Source organism: Halichoerus grypus, chromosome 15 (genome assembly GCF_964656455.1).
Source record: "Halichoerus grypus chromosome 15, mHalGry1.hap1.1, whole genome shotgun sequence".
NCBI classification, from domain to species: Eukaryota; Metazoa; Chordata; class Mammalia; order Carnivora; family Phocidae; genus Halichoerus; species Halichoerus grypus.
The window spans coordinates 35034067-35057067 of NC_135726.1; the positions used below are offsets into that span (position 1 = coordinate 35034067).

General features: G+C 36.8%; 1 protein-coding gene across 1 annotated transcript in view; it reads left to right on the plus strand.

Annotated features, from left to right (window-relative positions):
* The window catches only part of ITFG1 (integrin alpha FG-GAP repeat containing 1), a 329904-nt gene that overhangs the window by 9501 nt on the left and 297402 nt on the right, over nucleotides 1-23001 (plus strand). The window contains exon 5 of the mRNA XM_036120167.2: nucleotides 385-459. Within this exon, the coding sequence (XP_035976060.2) occupies nucleotides 385-459 (75 nt within the window). The remainder of the gene's footprint in view (nucleotides 1-384; nucleotides 460-23001) is intronic.

Sequence of the window (23001 nt, forward strand, 5' to 3'; positions counted from 1 at the left end):
CGACCCTAACATTTCACAACAAAAGTTCATCTCTTGCTTACGCTGCCTGTCCACTGTGGGTCAGTGATAGGCTCAGCTCTGTGCCATCACTCAGTCAGGTGTCAGAGGCCCCATTATCTGTGGAGCTGGACCACCTGAAACCCATGTTCCTCTCCTTGCCACTGCCAAGCTTAAAGCAGGCTGGAGGGTCCAGTAATAAATAATAAACCCTTTTGCCTGGAAGTAACACATGTCTAACACTCTGCTAACATTTTATTGACTACAGCAGAAACTGGTGAGCATTGTGATGTCGACCACACCTCCCAAAGGTTATTTTCCTTTTAAAGCTAGAACATGAGAATTTTACGAAATGGCTGCTTAATGTTTTTAATGTTTTCTTTTCAGCTTCAATGGTGATTTAATTCCTGATGTATTTGGTATTACAAATGAATCCAGCCAGTCACAGATACTATTGGGAGGGTGAGTAAATATGATTATAACCATGTCATTAATTGTACTTATTGCTGCTACAGGATCTGTGTGTCTATGTGAACTGATTGCTTTAACCATTAGGAGAAAACTCAGCTCATTGGAAATCCTTGCTCTTAAAGATTTTTAAAAGGGCATTTGGTTGACATATAAGCTTTCTCAAACAGTTTGGGATTTGATCTGCAACTGCTCTCTAGGTAGAGCCAGCTTAATCCATTTATCCCTTTGGAAATTAGAGATATAAACTTTACAGGTCCCCATTTGAATATTGGTTCTTTAGATGTTTTTTAGGAAAAATTTAATTTAAATAGGATAGCCGCAGTCTTAATTGAATTCTCCACCTTAGTCATGGTAGCTCTGAGACTTTTACTGATAAGCCTGTTCCTTCTCCCTTTTATTTGTTCAATGAGCAATCAATAATTGCCTGAGAATGTAAACACTCCTTCTCTGGGCTCTGGAAACTTTTCTGTGTGTACTTTATCCTTGACCAATATGTGTGCTAGGATTCTCTTACTACCCATGCATGCCACTCTTTCGAAAAACTGTATCGCTTGGCATCAGGGAAATCCAAATCAAACCTCAATGAGATACCACCTCACACCAGTCAGAATGGCTAAAATTAACAAGTCAGGAAACGACAGATGTTGGTGGGAACGCAAGCTGGTGCAGCCACTCTGGAAAACAGTATGGCGGTTCCTCAAAAAGTTGAAAACAGAGCTACCATACGATCCAGCAATTGCACTACTGGGTATTTACCCCAAAGATACAAATGTAGGGATCCGAAGGGGTATGTGCACCCCGATGTTTATAGCAGCAATGTCCACAGTAGCCAAACTATGGAAAGAGCCAAGATGTCCATCGACAGATGAATGGATAAAGAAGATGTGGTATATATATACAATGGAATATTATGCAGCCATCAAAAGGAATGAAATCTTGCCATTTGCAACGACGTGGTTGGAACTGGAGGGTGTTATGCTGAGCGAAATAAGTCATTCAGAGAAAGACATGTATCCTATGACCTCACTGATATGAGGAATTCTTAATCTCAGGAAAGAAACTGAGGGTTGCTGGAGTGGTGGGGGGTGGGAGGGATGGGGTGGCTGGGTGATAGACATTGGGGAGGGTATGTGCTATGGTGAGCACTGTGAATTGTATAAGAGTGATGAATCACAAACCTGTACCTCTGAAACAAATAATACGTTATATGTTAAAAAAAAAAAAAAAAGAAGATAGCAGGAAGGGAAAAATGAAGGGGGGAAAATTGGAGGGGGAGACGAACCATGAGAGACTATGGACTCTGAGAAACAAACTGAGGGTTCTAGAGGGGAGGGGGTGGAGGGATGGGTTAGCCTGGTGATGGATATTAAAGAGGGCACGTACTGAATGGAGCACTGGGTGTTATACGCAAACAATGAATCATGGAACATACATCTAAAACTAATGATGTAATGTATGGTGATTAACATAACATAATAAAAAAAAAAAAACTATTTGGAATCTTGCAATTCAAAGATAAAATTCCTCTAGACTTAAATAGAACTGGCCTCCTAACATTTAAAGCAAGATACTTTTCCTGAGATGCCTTCAGCTTGGTTAATTTTTTATTTGTCTGATAAGGCAGAAATTTAGTTCAGGAGTACAGAACGTGGGGCACCTGGATGGCTCAGTTGGTTAAGTGTCCGACTCCTGATTTCAGCTCAGGTCATCATCTCAGGAGTAGTGGGATGGAGACCTGCATCAGGCTCCACTGCAAGTCCTGCTTGTTTGCCTTGGGCTGGGATTATTCAGGAAACTGTCTTTTCGTTTCTTCTCTTTAATGGCATACATGTGGGAGGCGACTGGCTGACTCATTTGGAAGAGCATGCAACTCTTGATCTTGGGGTCATGAGTTCCAGCCCCCAGGTTAGGTGTAGAGAAAACTTGGGGCACCTGGTGGCTCAGCTGGTTGAGCATCTGACTCGTGGTTTTGGCTCAGGTCATGATCTCAGGGTCATGGGGTCTGGCTGCATGCTCAGCAGGGAGTCTGCTTGAGATTCTCTCTCTGCCTCTCCCTCTACCCTTCTGCCCCCCACATTCATCTGTGCATGCGCTCTCTCTCTCAAATAAATATATAAATCTTTAAAAAAATAAATAAATAAAAACTTAAAAATAAATAGATAAATAAAGGTATACATTGTGATTGAGAACAGGATGGTGACTCCTGCCCTGCTTTATTTCACAGTAACCTCCATTTTAGTCAAAGAAATACTTCAAATACCTTTAATATGTAATTTGACCTTTAGAGATTAAAACTTTTGAAACAGCTATTGTTAATTCAGAAAGTAAAATTTCTAATATCTTTATGGGTTTTCTACTTAATCTGTAAGAAAACTATTTAGAATATCATGTGATAGTGTCATAGCTTATTTACTTGTTCTGAATTCTGCATTAGATTTTTTTCTCTGATGCTTACTGAAAAATGATAGCTTTAAAAACTTACTATGCCTAGAGACATATTCACTTTTATTTTTTAGACGTTATACTCTGGTATATTTCGGTATACGTGAGTAATATTCTGGTATTTTATTCTCATTTAAACTTTCATTTACAGATTAAACAATAATAGCTAACTGTATTATAAATAACAAGTTTGCCTACAAGATTTATTCTGATGCCAGTTTAAAGAATGAAATTACATAAATTGGCAGAAAAGAATTCCTGTCGTTAGCATGGTTGGGATAACCTAGCAATATCATGATTCCAGACAAAAGAAAGCTGAATATGGGAGCAAGCATTAATGTGTCACTAAAATAAGAAAAATGTATTTAGGCCATATCACTTTTACAAGTTACAGACATATGTACTGGTACCTAAGTAAAAAAGCCATAAGCATTGACATTTTGGACTATTGTGACCCTGACTGGCAGTCCAATCTTAACAAGAAACCTAACCTACCTTTTGCAACTTAAATGTTGTGCTTTATGGGCATGGCAGACCCAAGATTATCTTAAATTTAATTAAATTTTGCCAGAACCTTAATTTTATGGGAAATTTACAATGATCTTTAAATAGAGTACTAAATGCTCCCATAGGATTGCGCTGAAAAGCCCACAGCTGTAACCCGGTCCAATGCACGCATGGAAATAGGAGATTGCCCACAAGTAAAACTAGCATGACTGATTTGGCTGGAGTAAATGTACACATTTTCAGTCTAAGGAGGCAATGGTAATAAGCAGAAGGATCCTTTTTAATTGGTACAGTGGGGGCTATCTAACAAGGACAGGAAGGGTACTAAATCTACTTAGGTGCCAGAGATAATTGAACTATGTTAAATGGTCAAAGGTGAGACTTCAGTTTGTGTCTCAACCTCACTTTATAATGACTTGAAATAATGTAATCATGTGCCACGTTACTTAGAAATAACACCTAGCCATTAAATGGCAGAGCAGCTTTCGCAGTGATGTGAGGTTATAATTAATGAGCATTTTCTATAAAAGGGAATTTGAAACTGATGTTGCATAAGCATTCAGAATATTTAGTATTGATGTGAAAACATTTGTACCTGTAATTTTAATCAAAGCCAAATATAATATTGGTCTGTTCCAATTTCTGTGACTCATCTACTGAGTTCAAACATATTTCTGGTTTAGGCCCAAGTTGTATACTTGGGAATATTAATGTAGGTATGTGATAGATAACTACTTTGACATATACTCCATTTACTTCACAAGTGATTGCATAAAAATTTTGAATGAATATTAATGGCACTGAAAGCAGCCATTTTTAACTGTTAGTTATATGGATGGATATTTTTCTCCGCTGCTAGAAAAAAACTGTATCTTCTATTTATTTATTATTTATCTATTTATTTATTTTGATTTCTGCTATTGACTATAGCTATAATTACAGTGGAACAGAAAATTATATTATTTCAAAATGTAGAACCAAAAGTTTTTTTTTTTTCTTTTTTTTTATTATTACGTTCAATTAGCCAGCATATAGTACATCATTAGTTTTTGATGTAATGTTCAGCGATTCATTGGTTGTGTATAATACCCAGTGTTCATCACCACATGTGCCCTTCTTAATACCCATCACCCGGTTACCCCCCCACACACCCCTTCCTTCTGTAACCCTCAGTTTGGTTCCCAGGTCCAGAGTCTGTCATGGTTTGTCTCCCTCTCTGATTTCTTCCTATTCAGTTTTCCCTCCCTTCCCCTGTGGTCCTCTGCGCTATTCCTTATGTTCCACATACGAGTGAAACCATATGATAATCGTCTTTCTCTGCTTGACTTATTTCAGTTAGTATCTTCTATTTAAATATAGTTAGCTACTCTCAATCCAAGAGGCATAAATCCCTATTTTTCCATGTAATCTTCTCTTTTCTCACTTTATACCAATGACTAATATATTTAATCACCCTTCATTTTTACTGCTGATTTTGTTGGTTTGCTGATGCATTACAGAAAATATTGCAAATATTTGTCTTAATGAAATAATGATATGATATTGTGTCACTTAAATCTATTATTTAGAAAAGATGAAAATTATAAATTTATAACACAAAAGGAACCAAATAATCATCAAGGCAGCTTTTAACTGTGTAATCAACATTAGTATTCATAATCTTAGTATTCATAATCTTAACAAAAAAGGTGGCTTGAGATGATTCATATTTTCTGATATGAAAATACTAGAATTCCCCTAGTAGCCTTCTCCCCTCTCCCCTTATACACCATTTGTATTTGGAACATTGTTCTTTTTTTTTTTTTTTTTTAAAGATTTTATTTATTTGACACAGAGAGAGAGACAGCTAGAGAGGGAATACAAGCAGGGGGAGCAGGAGAGGGAGAAGCAGGCTCCTGGCTGAGCAGGGGGCCCGATGCGGGGCTCGATCCCAGGACCCTGGGATCGTGACCTGAGCCGAAGGCAGACGCTTAACCGCTGAGCCACCCAGGTGCCCCTGGAACATTGTTCTTTAAAGGAATGTATTAGAACTTGAGAAATTAGTTTTTTATTAGTATTTCCATAGAAACAGTATAACAGTTTTCTCACTTTTCTATATTCCTAAAGAAATTTTCCTGTTGGAGATAAATTATTTTATTTTCCCATTGTTTCTCATCTAAACCTTTTTCTTTTCAAAATTAAGCCGCAGAAATAGTGAAAAGCTTTAGCAGATGACAAAATTGAATATGATGTAATTATTTCAAATGGCATGTCACTTAAGGATCTCTAATTTTATTTCCTGGAGTTCCACTGGGAACTTTTGAGGGGTCAGATGACCCACAATTCCCTGGTTATTGATTATACTGCTTTGTTGTAGGTATTGGTTAGCAGTATTGTATGTAAGTGAATTTTTGTAAGTGAATGATTTAAGATGTTATTCTTAAAATTTAGTCACTTTGCCTTTAGTTAAATCTTACAATTTTTAGATATGTATTCTGTGTAATAATCATTTGGAAAAGTATCACCTTTTTTGAGAAACACAGAGTTTTATAGTTTCTGTGCAAAGAAATTTGATAGTAACATTTCATCATGAATATTGATAATATTTTAAAATGTCTTGGATTCAACCTATTTCTATTAGCATATGTCAAGTTTTTGTTTCCTTCTTTGAGGGCAAACTATTTTTTTATTTCATTACTATTTGCATATATATAGAAAAAAGTCCATTTTAAAAGAAGCATAGAATACACTGAACTGTACACTTAAAAATAATGGAGATGGGGGCGCCTGGGTGGCTCAGTGGGTTAAGCATCTGCCTTTGGCTCAGGTCATGATGCCAGGGTCCTGGGATCTAGTCCCGCATCAGGCTCCCTGCTCAGTCAGCTTCTCCCTCTGCCCGCCCCCCCACCCCGGCTAGTGCAAGCTCTCTCTCTTTCTCTCTCTCTGTCTCTCACAAAAATAAATAAATAAAATCTTTAAAAAAAAATGATGGAGATGGTAAATTTGATGTTATCTATAATTTGCTACATTAAAAAAATTGGAAAAAGAAAAGCATAGAGAAGCTACGTATACAGCAGACTTTGAGCAAGATTAGTATATATTATTTCAGTTTAGGGTAAAATAATTCAAAATAGTTTATAGTTTATAATTTCTGAAAATGCAGGTTAAATCTCTTTCATTAGATTTCTTTTACATTTTTTTAAAAATGTATTTGCTATTGAAAATGTCCTACAAGTACTTGATATTTACCAGTCTGGAGGCCTAGGCTCTAAGCTCCGGTTCCTGAATTCCACAATGGTCCTGAGTCAGACAGTTCAGCTGTGAGGGCCTTTGCTTCTCCTCAGACTGCCTACCCTTCTGTTGTACCTGCCCGCTCTAGGAACTAGATCACGTCTCCTAGGTGTAATATTACAATAAACACCCAATGGAGGTAGGAATACTGGGACAAAGTAAGGATGTGGCTGAAAGAAATCTCCACATTTTCTCCTATGAACTTAAGATGTTATTTCTGTGAGGTCCTTAAGATTTATCTGGTCCATCCCACACCTTTGAGTTCTCATAGAGGCCCAAAGTGAGTGAATGATCCATCAAGTTACCAGGGTAACTTTGTTCTCCAGTGACGCTTTTTTAATTCTCCCCTAGATCCTGCTCCTCACTATGTCCCTCCAGAAGAGGCATACCATGGGGTTGCACAGCTTATCTGTCTTCTGTGAGGCTTGGGGTTGGATGGGGAGGGAAGAGAAGAAAGAAGACCTTAAACAAGACTGTTTGGTTTTTTAAATATCTACTGAGTGACTCTGGGCTTGGCACATTACATCACTTGTCTCATATTTTTTCTCACAGCAGATAGCTTATGTGGCTAAAGAGGCTCTCTGTAGGAGGTTGCTTAAAGAGGCTAATTCAAAGGTGAAGTGACTACTACAAGTTCAGAATTTATAAATAAATGGTAGATCTGGGATTTGAATCTTGGTCTTCCCAATTCTAAAGCCTATATTCTTTTTTTTTTTTAATATTTTATTTATTTATTTGACAGCACAAGCAGGGGGAGCAGCAGGGAGAGGGAGAAGCAGGCTCGCCACTGAGCAAGGAGCCTGACGTGGGGCTTGATCCCAGGACCCTGGGATTATGACCTGAGCCAAAGGCAGATGCTCAACCGACTGAGCAACCCAGGCACCCCAAAAGAAATTTCTCTTAATACTTGAATATATAGGGGCAATCCCAGGGTCCTGGGATCAAGCCCCACGTTGGGCTCCCTACTCAGCGGGGAGCCTGCTTCTCCCTCTCCTCCCTGCTTGTGCTCTCTCTCACTATCTCTGTCTCTATCTCTGTCTCTCTCTCTCCCTCTCTCAAATAAATAAATAAATAAATACTTGAATATGTAAACAAAACCAACTTAAATACCAATTTTAATTTATATATTAATTTGTAGACATACATTTCTTTGGAGACATATGATAGAGTGACCACTACAACCAGTAAACAAATTTCAGATATAAAAACATTATATATTATGATAAAGTTCTGTTAAGAGAAATGGAATATAAGTACAAGGTCGGTGAAAAAGGGAAAGATGTATAATTAAAGAAGACCTCGTTCATGTGTATCTTTCTTTAAGTCTACTATAGTTAACATACAGTGTTTTATTAGTTTCAGGTGTACAATATAATCATTTGACAATTCTATACCTTACTCAGTGCTCATCAAGATAAGTGTGATCCCCTTCACCTATTTTACCCATCCCCCATCCACCTCCCCTCTGGTAACCATCAGTTCTCCATACTTAAGAGTCTGGTTTTTTTGGTTTATCCCTTTTTCTTTCCTTCATTCTTTGATTTCTTTCTTAAATTCCACATATGAATAAAATCATGGTATGTGTCTTTCTCTAATTGACTTATTTTGCTTAACATTATACTCTCTAGATTCATCCATGTTGATGCAATAGACAAGATTACATTCTTTTCTAAGGCTTTTCTAAGGCTGAATAATATTCCAGTGTGTGTGTGTGTGTGTGTGTGTGTGTGTGTGTGTGTGTATACACACATGTATATATGTATTTACCATATCTTCTTTATCCATTCATTTATCCATGGACACTTGGGCTGCTTCCATAATTTGGCTATTGTAAATAATTCTGAAATAAATATAGGGGTGCCTATATCTTTTCAAATTAATGTTTTCATATTCTTTGGGTAAATACCCATTAATGCAATTACAGGTAGTTCTAATTTAATTTTTGAGGAACCTCCATACTGTTTTCCACAGTGGCTGCATCTGTTGCATTCTCACCAAGAGTATACATTCTCGCCAACACTTGTTTCTTGTGTTGTTTTTGCCATTTTGACAGGTGTGAGCTAATAGCTCATTGTATTTTTGATTTGCATTTCCCTGATCATGAGTGATGTTGAGCATCTTTTCATGTGTCTGTTGACCATCTGGATGTCTTCTTTGGAGAAATGACTATTCATGTCTTCTGCCCATTTTTAACCGGATTATTTTTTCTTTTTTGGTATTGAGTTGTATAAGTTGTTGATATACTTTTAGTTACTAACCCTTTATCAGATATGACATTTGCAGATATCTTCTCCCATTTAGTAGGTTGTCTTTTAGTTTTGTTGATTGTTTCCTTTGCTTTGCAATAGCTTTTTATTTTGATGTAGTTCCAAGAGTTTATTTTTACTTTTCTTTTCCTTGCCTCAGGAGACATATCTTGAGAAATATTCCTATAGCCAATGTCAGAGAAAATACTGCCTGTGCTCTATTCTAGGATTTTTATGGTTTCAGGTCTCACATTTAGGTCCTTAATCCATTTGAGGTTATTTTTGTGTGTGATGTAAGTGGTACAGTTTCATTTTTTTGCATGTAGCCATCTAGTTTTCCCAAAACCATTTGTTGAAGAGACTATCTTTTTCCATTGGATATTATTTCCTGCTTTGTCGAGGATTAATTGATCATTTAATCATGGGTTTCTTTCTCGGCTTTCTGTTCTGTTCTGTTGATCTGTGTGTCTCTTTTTGTGCCAGTATCATACTGTTTTGATTACTGCAACTTTCTGGTATAACTTGAAATCTGGAATTGTGATGCTTCCAGCTTTGTTTTTCTTTTTCAAGATTGCTTTGGCTATTTGTGGTCTTTTTTGGTTCCATACAGTTTTAAGATTGTTCTAGTTCTGTGAAAAATGCTGTTGGTATTTTGGTAGGGATTGCATTAAATGTGTAGATTGCTTTGGGTATTATAGACATTATAACAATATTGGTCCTTCCCATCCATGAACATGGACTATCTTCCCATTTGTTTGTGTTAATTTTATAGTCTTTCACCTAGTTTTATAGTCTTTCACCTCGTTGGTTGAGTTTATTCCTAGGTATTTTATTATTTTTGGATTGTTTTCCTAATTTCTCTTTCTGCTACGTCATTATTAGTGGATAGAAATGCAACAGATTTCTGTACATTGATTTTGTATCCTGCAACCTTACTGAATTGATTTGTCAGTTTTAGTAGTTTTTGCTGGAGTCTAGGGTTTTCTATATATAGTATCGTGTCATCTGCAAGTAGCGAGAGTTTTACCTCTTTCCTACCAATTTGGGTGCCTTTTATTCCTGTATGTGGTCTGATTGCTGTGGCTAAGGCATCTAGTACTATGTTGAATAAAAGTGGTGAGAGTAGACATCCTTGTCTTGCTCCTGGCCACAGGGGGAATGCTGTCGGTTTGTTGTTGTTGTTGTTGTTTTTTACCATTGACTATGATGTTAGCTGTGGGTTTTCATATATGGCCTTTATTATGTTAAGCTATGTTCCCTCGAAACCTCCTTTGTTGAGGGATTTTATCATGAATGAATGTTGTAACTTGTCAAATGCCTTTTCTTCATCTGTTGAAATGATCATGTGGCTTTTATCCTTTCTCTTCTTTTTTTGTTTTAAGATTTTATTTATTTATTTATTTATTTGAGAGAGAGACAGAGAGCATAAGCGTGGGGGGGGGGTTGGAGCAAAGGGAGAAGGAGAGGGACAGACTCCCTGTTGAGTGCAGAGCCAACTCAGGGCTCAATCCCAGGACCCTGGGATCATGACCTGAGCTGAACTCAGATGCTTAATTGACTGAGCCACCCAGGCACCCCTGTCCTTACTCTTATTAATGCTATTTATCGCCTTGCAAATATTGAAACACTCTTGCATCCAGGAAATCACAGTTGATCATGGTGAATGATTTTTTTTAATATGTTCTTTGATTCAGTTTGCTAATATTTTGTTGAGGAATTTTGCATGTATATTCATTAGAGATATTGGCCTGTAGTTCTTTTTTTAAGTTTTTATTTAAATTCCAGTTAGCTTACATACAGTGTAATATTAGTTTTAAGTATGCAATATAGTGATTCAACACTTAACATATATCACCCAGTGCTCATCACAACTGCACTCCTTATTCCCCATCACCTGTTTAACCCATCGCCTCACCCACCTACCTTCTGGTAATCATCACTTTGTTCTCTATACTTAAGAGTCCATTTCTTGCGTGCCTGGGTGGCTCAGTCAGTTAAGTAGCTGCCTTTGGCTCAGGTCATGATCCCAGTGTCCTGGGATCGAGCCCCACATTGGGCTCCTTGCTCAGTGGGGAGACAGTTTCTCCCTCTGCCTGCTACTCCCCCTGCTTATGCTTGTCCTCTCTCCCTCTCTCTCTCTGTCAAATAAATAAATAAAATATATATTTTTTAAAAGTCTATTTCTTGCTTTGCCTCTCTTTTTTCCCCTTTGCTCATTTGTTTTGTTTCTTAAATGCTACATATGAGTGAAATCATATGGTATTTGTCTTTTCTCTGACTGACTTGTTTCGCTTAGCATAATACTTTCTAGCTCCATCCATGTTGTTGCACATGGCAAGATTTCATTCTTTTTTATAGATGAGTGATAGTCCATTGCATGTATGTTTGTGTGTGTGTGTGTATATATACACACACACCACATATTCCTTATCCATTAATCAGTCAGTAGACATTTGGGCTGTTTCCATAATTTGCTATTGTAGATAATGCTGCTGTAAACATCGGGGTGCATGCATCCCTTTGAATTAATATTTTTGTGTACTTTGGGTAAATGCCTAGTAGTGCAATTACTGGGTCATAGAGTACTTCTATTTTTAACTTATTGAGGAACTTCCATAGTGTTTTCCACAAAGACTGCACCAGTTTGCACTCCCACCACCAGTGCAAGAGAGTTCCTCTTTCCCCACATCCTCACCAACACCTGTTGTTTTTTGTGTTGTTGACTTTCACCATTCTGACAGGTGTGAGGTGATACGTAATTGTAGCTTTGATTTGTATTTCCCTGATGATCACTGATGTGGAGCACCTTTTCATGTGCCTGTTGGTCATATGTGTATTCATGTCTTCTGCCTGTTTTTAATTGGATTATTAATTTTGGGGTTGTTGAGGTGTATAAGTTCTTTATATATCTTGGATACTAATCCTTTATCAGAGTTGTCATTAGCAAATATCTTCTCCCATTCAGTAGGCTGTCTTTCAGTTTTGTTGATTGTTTCCTTTGCTGTGCAGAAGCTTTTTATTTTGATATAGTCCCAATAGTTTATTTTTGCTTTTGTTTCCCTTGCCTCAAGAGACACATCAAGAAAAATGTTGCTACAGCCAATGTCAGAGAAATTACTTCCTGTCCTCTCTTCTAGTTTTTTTATGGTTTCAGGTCTCATATTTAGGTCCTTAATCCAGTTTGAGTTTCTTTTTGTGTATGGTTTAAGAAAGTGATAGAGTTTCATTCTTTGGCATGTCGTTGTTCAGTTTTCCCAACATCATTTGTTGAAACCTTCTTTTCCCCATTGTATATTGTTTCCTGTTTTGTCGAAGATTAACTGACCATATAGTTGTGTGTTCATTTCTGTGTTTTCTGTTCTGTTCTCTTGATCTTTGTGTCTGTTTTTGTGCCAGTACCGTACTGTTCTGATTACTATAGCTTTGTAATATAACTTGACATCCAGAATTGTGATGCCTCCAGCTTTGCTTTGTGGTTCTATACAAATTTTAGGATTGTTTGTTCTAGCTCTGTGAAAAATGTTATGTTGGTATTTTGATAGGGATTGCATTAAATGTGCAGATTGCTTTGGGTATTAGACATTTTAACAGTATTTGTGTTTCTGATTCATGAGCATAGAATGTCTTTCCATTTCTTTGTGTTACCTTCAATTTCTTTCATGAATGTTTTATAGTTTTCAGAGTACAGGTCTTTCACTCCTTTGGTACATTAATTTTGTATCCTGGAACTTTACTGAATTCTTTTATCAGTTCTAGCCATTTTTCAGGTTTTATATACATATATAGTATCATGTGATCCACAAATAGTGGAAGTTTTACTTCTTCCTTGCTGATTTGTATGCCTTTTATTTGATTGTTGTGTCTAGGATTTACAGTACCAAGTTGAATAAAAGTAGTGAGAGTGGGCATCCCTGTCTTGTTCCTGACTGTAGAGGAAAAGCTCTCAGTTTTTCCCTATTTAAGATGATATTAGCTGTGGTTTTTTTCATATATAGCCTTTATTATGTTGAGGTATGTTCCCTTTAAACCTACCTTGTCCAGAGTTGTTATCACGAATAAATGTTGTACTTTGTCAATTGCTTTTTCAAATCTATTGAAATGATCATGATTCTTATCTTTTCTTTTGTTAATGTAATATATCACATTGGTTGATTTGTGGATATTGAACCACACTTGCAACCCAGGAATAAATCCCACTTGATCATAGTGAATGATTTTTTTTAAGGTATTGTTGGACTCAGTTTGCTTGTATTTTATTGAGAATTTTGGCATCTGTGTTCATCAAGAATATTGGCCTGTAGTTATCTTTATTAGTGGTATTGTTATGGGTTTGGTATCAGGGTAATGCTGGCCTCATAGAATGAATTTTGACATTTTCCTTCCTATTTATTTTTTTAATAGTTTGAGAAGAATAGGTATTACCTCTTATTTAAGTGTCTGGTAGACTTCATCTGTGAAGCCATCTGGTTTGTTGGAGTTTTTTGAGTACTGATTCAATTTCATTGCTTGTAATCTGTTCACATTTTCTATTTCTTCCTCATTCAGTTTTAAGAGGTTGTAGGTTTCTAGAAATGTATCCATTTCTTCTAGAATGTCCAATTTTTTGGTATGTAATTATTTGTAATATTCTCTTACAGTCGGTTGTATTTCTTTTGGGTCGGTTATTATTTCTCCTCTTTTATTTCTGATTTTGTTTTGAGTCCTCTCTCTTTCTCTCCCCCTCCCTCCCTTCTTCTCTCCCTCTCTTTTTCTTGATGACTCTGGCTAAAGGTTTGTCAATTTTACTATCTTTAGAAAGAACCAGCTCCTGGTTTCATTGATATGTTCTATTGGCTTTTTAGTTTTATTTTGTTTATTTCTGATCTAATCTTTATTATATTCTTTCTTCTACTGGTTTTGGGTTTTGTCTGTTCTATTTCTAGCTCCTTTAGGTATAAAGTTAGGTTGTATATTTGAGATTTTTCTTGCTCTTGAGGTAGGGCCATATTGCTATAAACTTTACTCTTAGAAAATCTTCGCTGTATCCTGAAGATTTTGGAGCATTATGTTTTCATTTTCATTTGTCTACATGTATTTTTTTAGTGGGGGAGGGACAGAGGGAGAGGAGAGAGAAAATCTTAAGCAGGCTCTATAGAGCCTGACACTGGGCTCAATCTCACAACCCTCAGATCATGACCTGAGCTGAAATCGAGAGTTGGACATTTAACTGACTGAGCCACCCAGGCACCCTGTCTCCATGTAGTTTTTGCTTTTCTCTTTTATTTTTTGGTTGACCCATTCATGGTTAATAGCATGTTATTTAACCTTCATGCATTTGTGCTCTTTCTGTATTTTTTCTTGTGGTTCATTTCTAATTTCATAGTGTTGTGGTCAGAAAAGATGCATGGTATGACTTCGATCTTTTTCAATTTGTTGAAACTTGTTTTGTGACCTAATGTGTGATTTTTCTGGAGATTGATCCATGTGCACTTGAAAACAATATGTATTCTGCTGTTTTAGGATGGAATGTTCTGAATACATCTAGTAAATCCATGTGGTTCCATGTGTCATTCAAAGCCACTGTTTCCTTGTTGATTTTCTCTTTGGATGATCTGTCCATTGATGTAAGTGGGGTGTTAAAGTCCCATACTATTATTATATTACTACCAATTAGTCCCTTTATGTTTGTTATTAACTTATTTTATGTACTTGGGTACCCCCATGTTGGGTACATAAATATTTACAATAATTATATTACCTTGTTGGATTGTTTCCTTTATGATTATATGGTGTCCTTCTTTGTTTCTTGTTACAGTCTTTGTTTTAAAGTCTATTTTGTTCACTATAAGTATTGCTCCCCTGGCTTTTTTACTTCTATATGCTTCATAAATGCTTCTCCATCCCTTCACTTTCAGTCTTCATGAGTCTTTAGGTCTTAAATGAGTCTCTTGTAGGCACCATAATGGTGGGTCTTATATTTTATCTATTCTGTCACCCTATATCTTTTGATTGGAGCATTTAGTCCACTTATAGCCAAAGTAATTATTGATAGCTAGGTACTTAGTTGCCATTTTATTACTTGTTTTGTCGGGTTTGGCCAGCAAACCCTGAGACAGCGAATGAAAGGATTACTCCCAGCACCTTAGTAAGGGAAAGGGGAGGCCTAGGGGCCAGACGCTCTAATGGTGAAAGGCCTTGAGCCAAGCTCTCTCTCTCCTTTTATTGTGAGTTTAATTAATACCCCATGTGCAGGACAAGGAGTTTGTGAAGTACGTGACCACTACAGGTGCCTGTATTTAAGCATTTACTCCCTGGATGAAACCCTTGAGCCGCAGTAAGAATCCAGGGCGTGTTCAGCCAAGAAACTTAAGAGGCAGCCCAGCGTTCAGGGCACTCCCTCCTTTGCATTTCAATTAGTCTCATCCAGGGAGGCATATACAAGTCAGGTTTTATCTCTCCAGGCACTGTGAATCCCCACATTGTTTTATGGTTGTTTGTTGTTGTTCTTTCTTCTCTTCTCTCATGGTTAGTTGGCATTCTTTAGTGGTATACTTACATTCCTTTCCCTTTATTTTTTGTATATCCATTACTGGTTTTTGATTTATGTTACCATTTGTTTTGTCTGTAACATCTTCTGCATATAATAGTCTATATTAGGTTGATGATCGCTTAAGTTTGAACCCATTCTTTGCTCCTCTCCCCCACCTCCCCACATTTTAGATATACAGTGTCATACTTTACATGCTTTTATTTTGTGAGTCCCTTGACTGATTTTTACAATATACTTATTTTTCTGCTCTTGTGCTTCCTACTTTTCTTGTTTATTACTTATGTTCTGTCCTTTCCACACAAAAAGTTCCCTTTAAGATTTCTTGTGGGGCTGGTCTAGTGGTCATGAATTCCTTTAACTTTTATTTGTCTGAGAAACTCTTTATCTATCCTTCTATTCTGAATGATAGCCTTGCTGCATAGAGTATTCTTGGCTGAAGATTTTGCATTCAGCACTTTGAATATATCATGCCACACCCTCTGGCCTCCAAAGTTTCTGTTGAAAACCAGCTGATAGCCTTATGGGGTTTCTTTTGTTTGTAACTGTTCTCTTTTCTCGTTCTGCTTTTAAAATTCTCCCTCTATCACTACTTTTTGGCTTTTTTTTTTTTTTTTTTTTTTAGATTTTATTTATTTATTTGACAGAGAGAGAGATAGCTAGAGCAGGAACACAAGCAGGGGGAGTGGGAGAGGGAGAAGCAGGCTTCCCGCCAAGCAGGGAGCCCAATGTGGGACTCGATCCCAGGACACTGGAATCATGACCTGAGCTGAAGGCAGACGCTTAACGACTGAGCCACCCAGGCACCCTACTTTTTGGCATTTTAATATTATGTATCTTGGTGTGGAACTCCTTGGGTTGGTTTTGTTGGGAGATCTCTGAACCTCCTGAGTCTGGATATATTTCCTTCCCCACATTCGGGAAGTTTACAGCTATTATTTATTCAAATGAAACATTTGCCCCTTTTTCTCTCTCTTCTCCTTCTGGGATCACTATTATGAGAATGTTAGTACATTTGATGGTGTCACTGAGCTCCCTAAGTCTATTCTGATTTTGTATTATTTTTTTCTCTCTCTCCTATTCAGTTTGGTTCCTTTCCATTACTTGGTCCTCCAAGTTGCTGATCCATTCTTCTGCTTCCTTTAGTCTACTGTTGATTCCTTCTAATGTATATTTAATTTCAGTTATTGATTCTTCATCTCTAATTGGTTCTTGTTTATAATTTCTGTTTCTTTGTTAAGGGTCTCACCAAAGTCCTCAACTCTTTTCTCAAAGCCAGTGAGTTTCTTTGTGATCATTAGTTTAAATTCACTATCAGACATATTACTTATCTCTGTTTTGTTTTTATCTCTTGCTGTGATTTGTCCTGTTATTTCCTTCGGGACATAGTCCTCTGTCTCCTCATTTTGTCTAACTCTGTGGTCTGTTTCTATGTGTTAAAAAAGTTAGCTACATCTCCTGCTCTTGAAAGTTATGGCCTTATGAAGAAAAGGTCATTTAGTGCCCTGCATTGCAGTATCCCCTGTTGACCAGAACCTGGCACTTCAGGAGTGTCTCCTATGTGTGTTGCCTGAACCCTACTTTTCTGGCTGAGCTGCTTTTGCCTTCAGTCCAGTCATCTGCAATGGTTCTCTTTGCCTGTGGTGGGCAGTATTTGGTCCCTGGCTAATGGGCCAGTCTGAGACCACCTTGGGCTTGAGTTGAGTCAGACCAGCCATTTGTCAGAGTTGCAGTAGCACCAAACTGCAGAGTACCTTCCCTGTGTCATCCCCTGAGAAGCTTTAATTGGTGGGTGGGATCTGCGGTCACACTAGCTGTCTGCCCCTAGTCCACTGCTGGGTCCATAGTCTGACTAGTGTGTGTGGTTATCTTTCCCTCTGTCTGAGGCAGGAGTTACTTTGGAGTTGTTCTGGGCCTTGTTGGGGCTGCTTTCATACTGCCAGGCTTTTGGCACTGTTTTGGATGTGCCCTAGCCAAGAGCATATTTGAGGGTGTGATCCACATAGTTTGTCAGATTGGATCTGTGGTTTTTGCAAGAGGGAAGCTACAATCACCAGTACTAAGGCCAGCTGGTTTGGAGGGAGTGGATCCACAAAGTATGTGGGGGTGGGTGCATAGTGTTAGCAAGGTTTGCACAGGTCCTCTGGTGGAAGAGTTCTGCCAGGGCAGGACTTGCAGTATAAGCAAGTTAGGTTGGGAGTGTTGGCACTGCACTGGTTCCTGCAGATGGACATGTATTTATGCTGGGAGGCAGGGGAGGGAAATACTACCTGCCAATCTCTTTGTTCCTAGAGAAGTCTCCCATGGAAGCCTGTCCCTCTAGCACACACTCTGAGATTTGTATACACAAATTCCCCTCCACTATGACCCTGGCACTTTTCAAACTGCTGCTTCTATCCTGTATCTCCTCAAGCTGTTTATTGTACTGCCTCTTTAAGGGCAGTGACTCCATTTTCTCTCGCCTTATGGCTCCCCAGGAGTGGAGCCCAGTGACTTTTAAAGTTTCAAATTTTAAGTCCTGCTGGTTGTAAGAACTCATGAAATTTGGCCCTTCTGATTTTCAAAGCCAAAATGGTTAGGGGGATTTGTCTTCCCTGTGAGGTTTCCCTATTGTGAGTCTGTTTCTCTCCCTATAGTATCCCTCCCTCCTGTGAACACTCCTGCAGGTCTGTTTAGCTTCCCACCTTTTGGCTCCCCACTTTGTCTCTGCCCTTGCTACCCTCTTAGATGTGGCCTCTTCTCTATATTTAGTTTTGTAGTTTGTTCTATCAATCTTTGGGTCATTTTCTGGGTTATTTACACTGATGTGAGTGTTAATCTAGTTGTATATGTAAAATGAGGTGAGCTTAGGGTCCTCCTACTCCCCCCATGTTTTCCACCAATCTTGTTCATGCAGTTTTTGTGTGTGTGGATAATGGTGGGTAAAAATTTAGTATGGTATTTATATTCCACTGGATACACTTTTTAAAGAACAATTATTTTAAAATCTCAATAATTCTAATAGATTTGAAAATTACATATTTTATAGTGGTTTAAATTGATGAAAATACTTAGATTACTTTTTTAGAAGTGAACTTAAATGTGTTAAGGGATCAAAGTTTTCAAAAATTCCTTTAGGGCCTGTCTGAGCAAAAATGCTTGAAGACCAGTGGACTAAAGAACTAGAGAGCTTGGAAAAGCATGCTAGACCCATATCCTGGTAATTGCTTTTATCTGGATACCTAAAATAATGATAATTCATTATAAGACTGATCATTGAAAAGTGGGTGGATTAGCAGTCATTTCAAAGAGCAGTTACCATAGGCAACCAAAAGCTACAGTTGACATTAATTACATTTAAATTCATCCTTTGATAAATGCTGTTCTTTGTGATTAAGGGTAATGGTGCCCACAAATTAGAACACCTTGACATAATTATGTTTCCTGTGGGGCAGGGTGGTGGGTAGCTAATAATTGGAATTTTCTGCAGAGGTCAAGAAATGTCAACAAATAGACTCAACATGGCTCAGAACTGCCCATTTTTTCATCTCTGCTGTTTCTTCCTTTGTAATCAGAACAGTTTGTGACCTTGGCCTTCAAATGGAGTTTAGCATGTATATGAGAAGATTATAGTTTATAGGAATATACTTGCATATAAAGATGGTGTCTGTTGCTTCTTATTGAAAAACTGATGTGTACAAAGAACAACAGTAAAGGTAGAAGAGAAATAAGTTTTATTTTCAACTTTAAATTTTTAAACAATTGAATTTTGATATACAACTGTATGTACATTTAATTTTCAACCATCTTAAAATGCATCACAAAAAGAAATAATAGCTCTTCCCTTCTCCCCCCACTATAAAGTATAAGGATCAGTTAACTGCCTTTTGAAAGACATTACTGTAAATTAACAGAGTGTAGGCAACAAGTGTAAAACTTAAAATACTGTGAAGACCTTGAATATTGATTTGAAATATTCCGGAAAGGAAGATTATAATTAATATTTTGTTAGGAGTTGCAAATTCAAATGTCTAAAGGGACCCAGAAGGAAACCAAAGAGTGAAGCAGTTTGGAAAGGTGGGGACTTTGGCTGCCTATAGGGACTATAACTCTGTCTGAAAAGGGCCAGTTGGTTAACAGACCTGGTATTTCAATTTCAATTTCAATCTGGAAATCAGATTTTTATGTGAAATCTGATTTTTTATTTAAGTTTTACCAAGGAATTAAAAGTATTTAAAACAGTGTATGAGCCAAATAAAACACATCTTCATGCTGAATTTGGCCCATAGTCTGCCACTTTATCATTTTTGCTTTATCACTCTTCTAAATTCTTTATTTGAAATGTACATTTTTGTCAAGTAGTTTCTAGGAGTTATTTGAAGTTTTCCAGAATTCTAACTATAACTTATTTCAAAGCAAACTTATAAAAAATTTCTTTAGGGAATGAAATCAATAATTTCTCAGGTAGTAATTAAAGGCAACCACATGATTAACCTCACTGAGCTCAATTCTGTAGAAGCTTTTATTTTTTAATTCACTTTTGGCCTATAATTACAAATTTCTTGGGAACATTAGGAAATGCTTCTGAAATGACTTTGGGTTAAACTTGTCGTAGAATCTCTCTAGCCTGCGTCTGATTATTTTGTTAGTAATTAAAAATACTTTAATGCTCAAAATTTAAAGAACCTGTGAATAAATGGTCTAGCTTAAAAAGAAGTGAACTGGCCTCACTAAATTGGACTTGATTGAAATTATTTTAGGCATTTCTAACCTTGTGTAGTAAGAAAGAAAAACATGATATGAATGCTTGGCATTGAATTACCTTACACCGAATACTGAATCCAATTTCTCACTTTAGTATTTTATTGCATTTTATTTTATTAATACCTTATATTATGGGATTTTGGTTAAAATAATGAAATAGGATTATATGAACATTGCTTAGTTTTGTTTTTACTATCTTGTTGAGGCAACAGATGAGGCCTACTATGTGCTAAAAAGTGTGTATAAGGATATTGGGAAGAAGTTACTGTTTGTACAGCGTGGACCCTTTGTGTAGGGAAAATTTTCTCCTAATTAATGCTTATTCTTTTTCCCAGACTCCACCTGCCAAATTAGTCAATTGTTTCTCTCTGCTGTCCCAACACATTAAAACCAAGTTCAAATCTTGTTTGCTACCCAGTCACTTAGATGATATATTGATAATTAAGTTGTACTTATTAATTAGCCTTAAATTTCTCTTTGGAGATGACATATCTACGCTTCCATATTTCACTGGAACCTAATATTGTGAAAAAAATAGCATGTTCTCACTAGAGGTAGAGAATAGGAAATGCTACTTGATACTATGATGCAGTCCAGCAAGTATTTTCTGATTAGACCATGATTCATTTCAGTGACTATTTGGGAGCCATGTCCTGGTTAGGTGATGTAGATAGAAATATATATGAATCAGGGTATCCAGAGGAGCTTACATCTTTTTTTTTTTTTTTTTTTTTTTTTGAGAGAGAGTGCCCAAACATGGGAGTGGCACATGAAAAGGGGGAGAGAGAATCCCATGACCCTGAGATCATGACCAGAGCCAAAATCAAGAGTCAAATGCTTAACCTTTTGAGTCCCCCATGGGTCCCTCAGAGGAGCTTACATCTTAAAAAGTGCTATTAGTAGAGAAAAGTGTACTCAGATACCAGTAAGAAAAGCAAAGTAGGGCCTTGATAAATGAGAATGACTTTGACAATGGAATGTGTTCTATTGATAAGGAATTGAAAAATTGTTTTACTTAAACTTGCTCTTTCTTCTATAGTTATAATAGTCTACCAGTGTGACCTTCCTGGTTTTGACAATTGTACTGTGGTTATATTAGATGTTGACATTAGGGGAAACTGAATGAGGGATATATGAAAACTTTATATGATTGTTTTTTATAATGAAATAAAATTTACATTACATAGAATTAGCCATGTGAAGTGTACCATTCAATGATATTTAGTATATTCACAATGTTTTACGACCATCACCTACTTCCAATAGCTTTTCATCATTTCTAAAGGGAACCCTGTACCCATTAAACAATCATCATTTTCCCTTTGGCACCTGCTAATCGGCTTTCTCTCTTTATGGATTTGCCTATTATTGGTATTTCATCTAAATGAAATCATATAGGATGTGACCTTTTTTGTCTGGCTTCTTTCACATAGCATAATGTTTTAAGGGTTCATCCATGTTGTACCATGTATCAGTACTTCAGGGTTTTTTTGGTTTTGGCTGTAAAATATTTTTATTGTATGAATGGCATTTTGTTTATCCATTCATCCATTGGTGAACATTTGGGTTATTTCCAGTTTTTGGCTATTGTGAATAGTGCTAAGAGTATTCGTATACAAGTATTTGTTTAAATACCTGTTTTCAGTTGTTTGGGGTATATACCTAAGTATAGAAATGCAGGGTCATGTGGTAATTCTATGTTCAACTTTTTGAAGAACTGCCAAACTATTTTCCACAACCAACGCACCATTTTATACTCCCAGCAGCAGTGTACAAAACTTCCTATTTCTTCACTTCCTCCCCAACACTTACAATTTTTTGGCTTTTGATTATTGCCATCCTAGTGGTTCTGAAGTGGTTTCTCATTATGGTCTTCTTTTATAATTCCTTAATGACTAACAATGTTGAGCATCTTTTGATGTGCTTAGTAGCCATTTGTGTATGTTCTTAGGAGAAATATCTAGTCCTTTGCCCATTTTTTTTTTAAGATTTTATTTATTTATTTGACAGAGAGAGAGAGGGAGAGCAGGAACATAAGCAGGGGGAGAGGGAGAGGGAGAAGCAGGCTTCCCGCTGAGCAGGGAGCCAGATGTGGGGCTCGATCCCAGGACACTGGGACCGTGACCTGAGCCAAAGGCAGATGCTTAATGACTGAGCCACCCAGGTGCCCCCTTTGCCCATTTTTTAATTAGGTTATTTTTATTGTTGAATTGTAAAGGTTTTGTACATAGCTACTAGACCTTTATCAGAAATAAGATATTTGCAAGTATTTTTTCCCATTCTATGGAATTGTCTTTTCAATTCCTTGATAGTATCCTGTGATGTACAAAAGTTTTTCATTTTGATGAATCTAATTCATCTGTTTCTTCTTTTGCTGAATATTCTGTTGGTGTTATATCTAAAAATCCATTTCCAAATCCAAGGTCATGAAGATTTTCCCATGTGTTTTCATTCAAGAGTTTTATAGTTTTAGCCCCTTGATCCATTTTGAGTTAATTTTTGATATATGGTTTGAGATAAGATTCTAAATTTATTCTTTTCTTTAGCTCAAGATGTTGGAATTAATATTCATAAGAGATAATCATATCATTCTTCATTGTCTTGGAAAAAACATCTATGATAATATTAAATCATTTTGTCTTATACTTAAAAAAAGAATCGAAGACAAATATAAGAGCTAAAGCTATAAAATTCTCAGGAGAAAGCATATGGGTAAATCTATATAAACTTGGATTCTGAAATGGATTCTTAGATATGACTACATAAGAACAAACAACAAAAAAAATAAATGAACAGGAT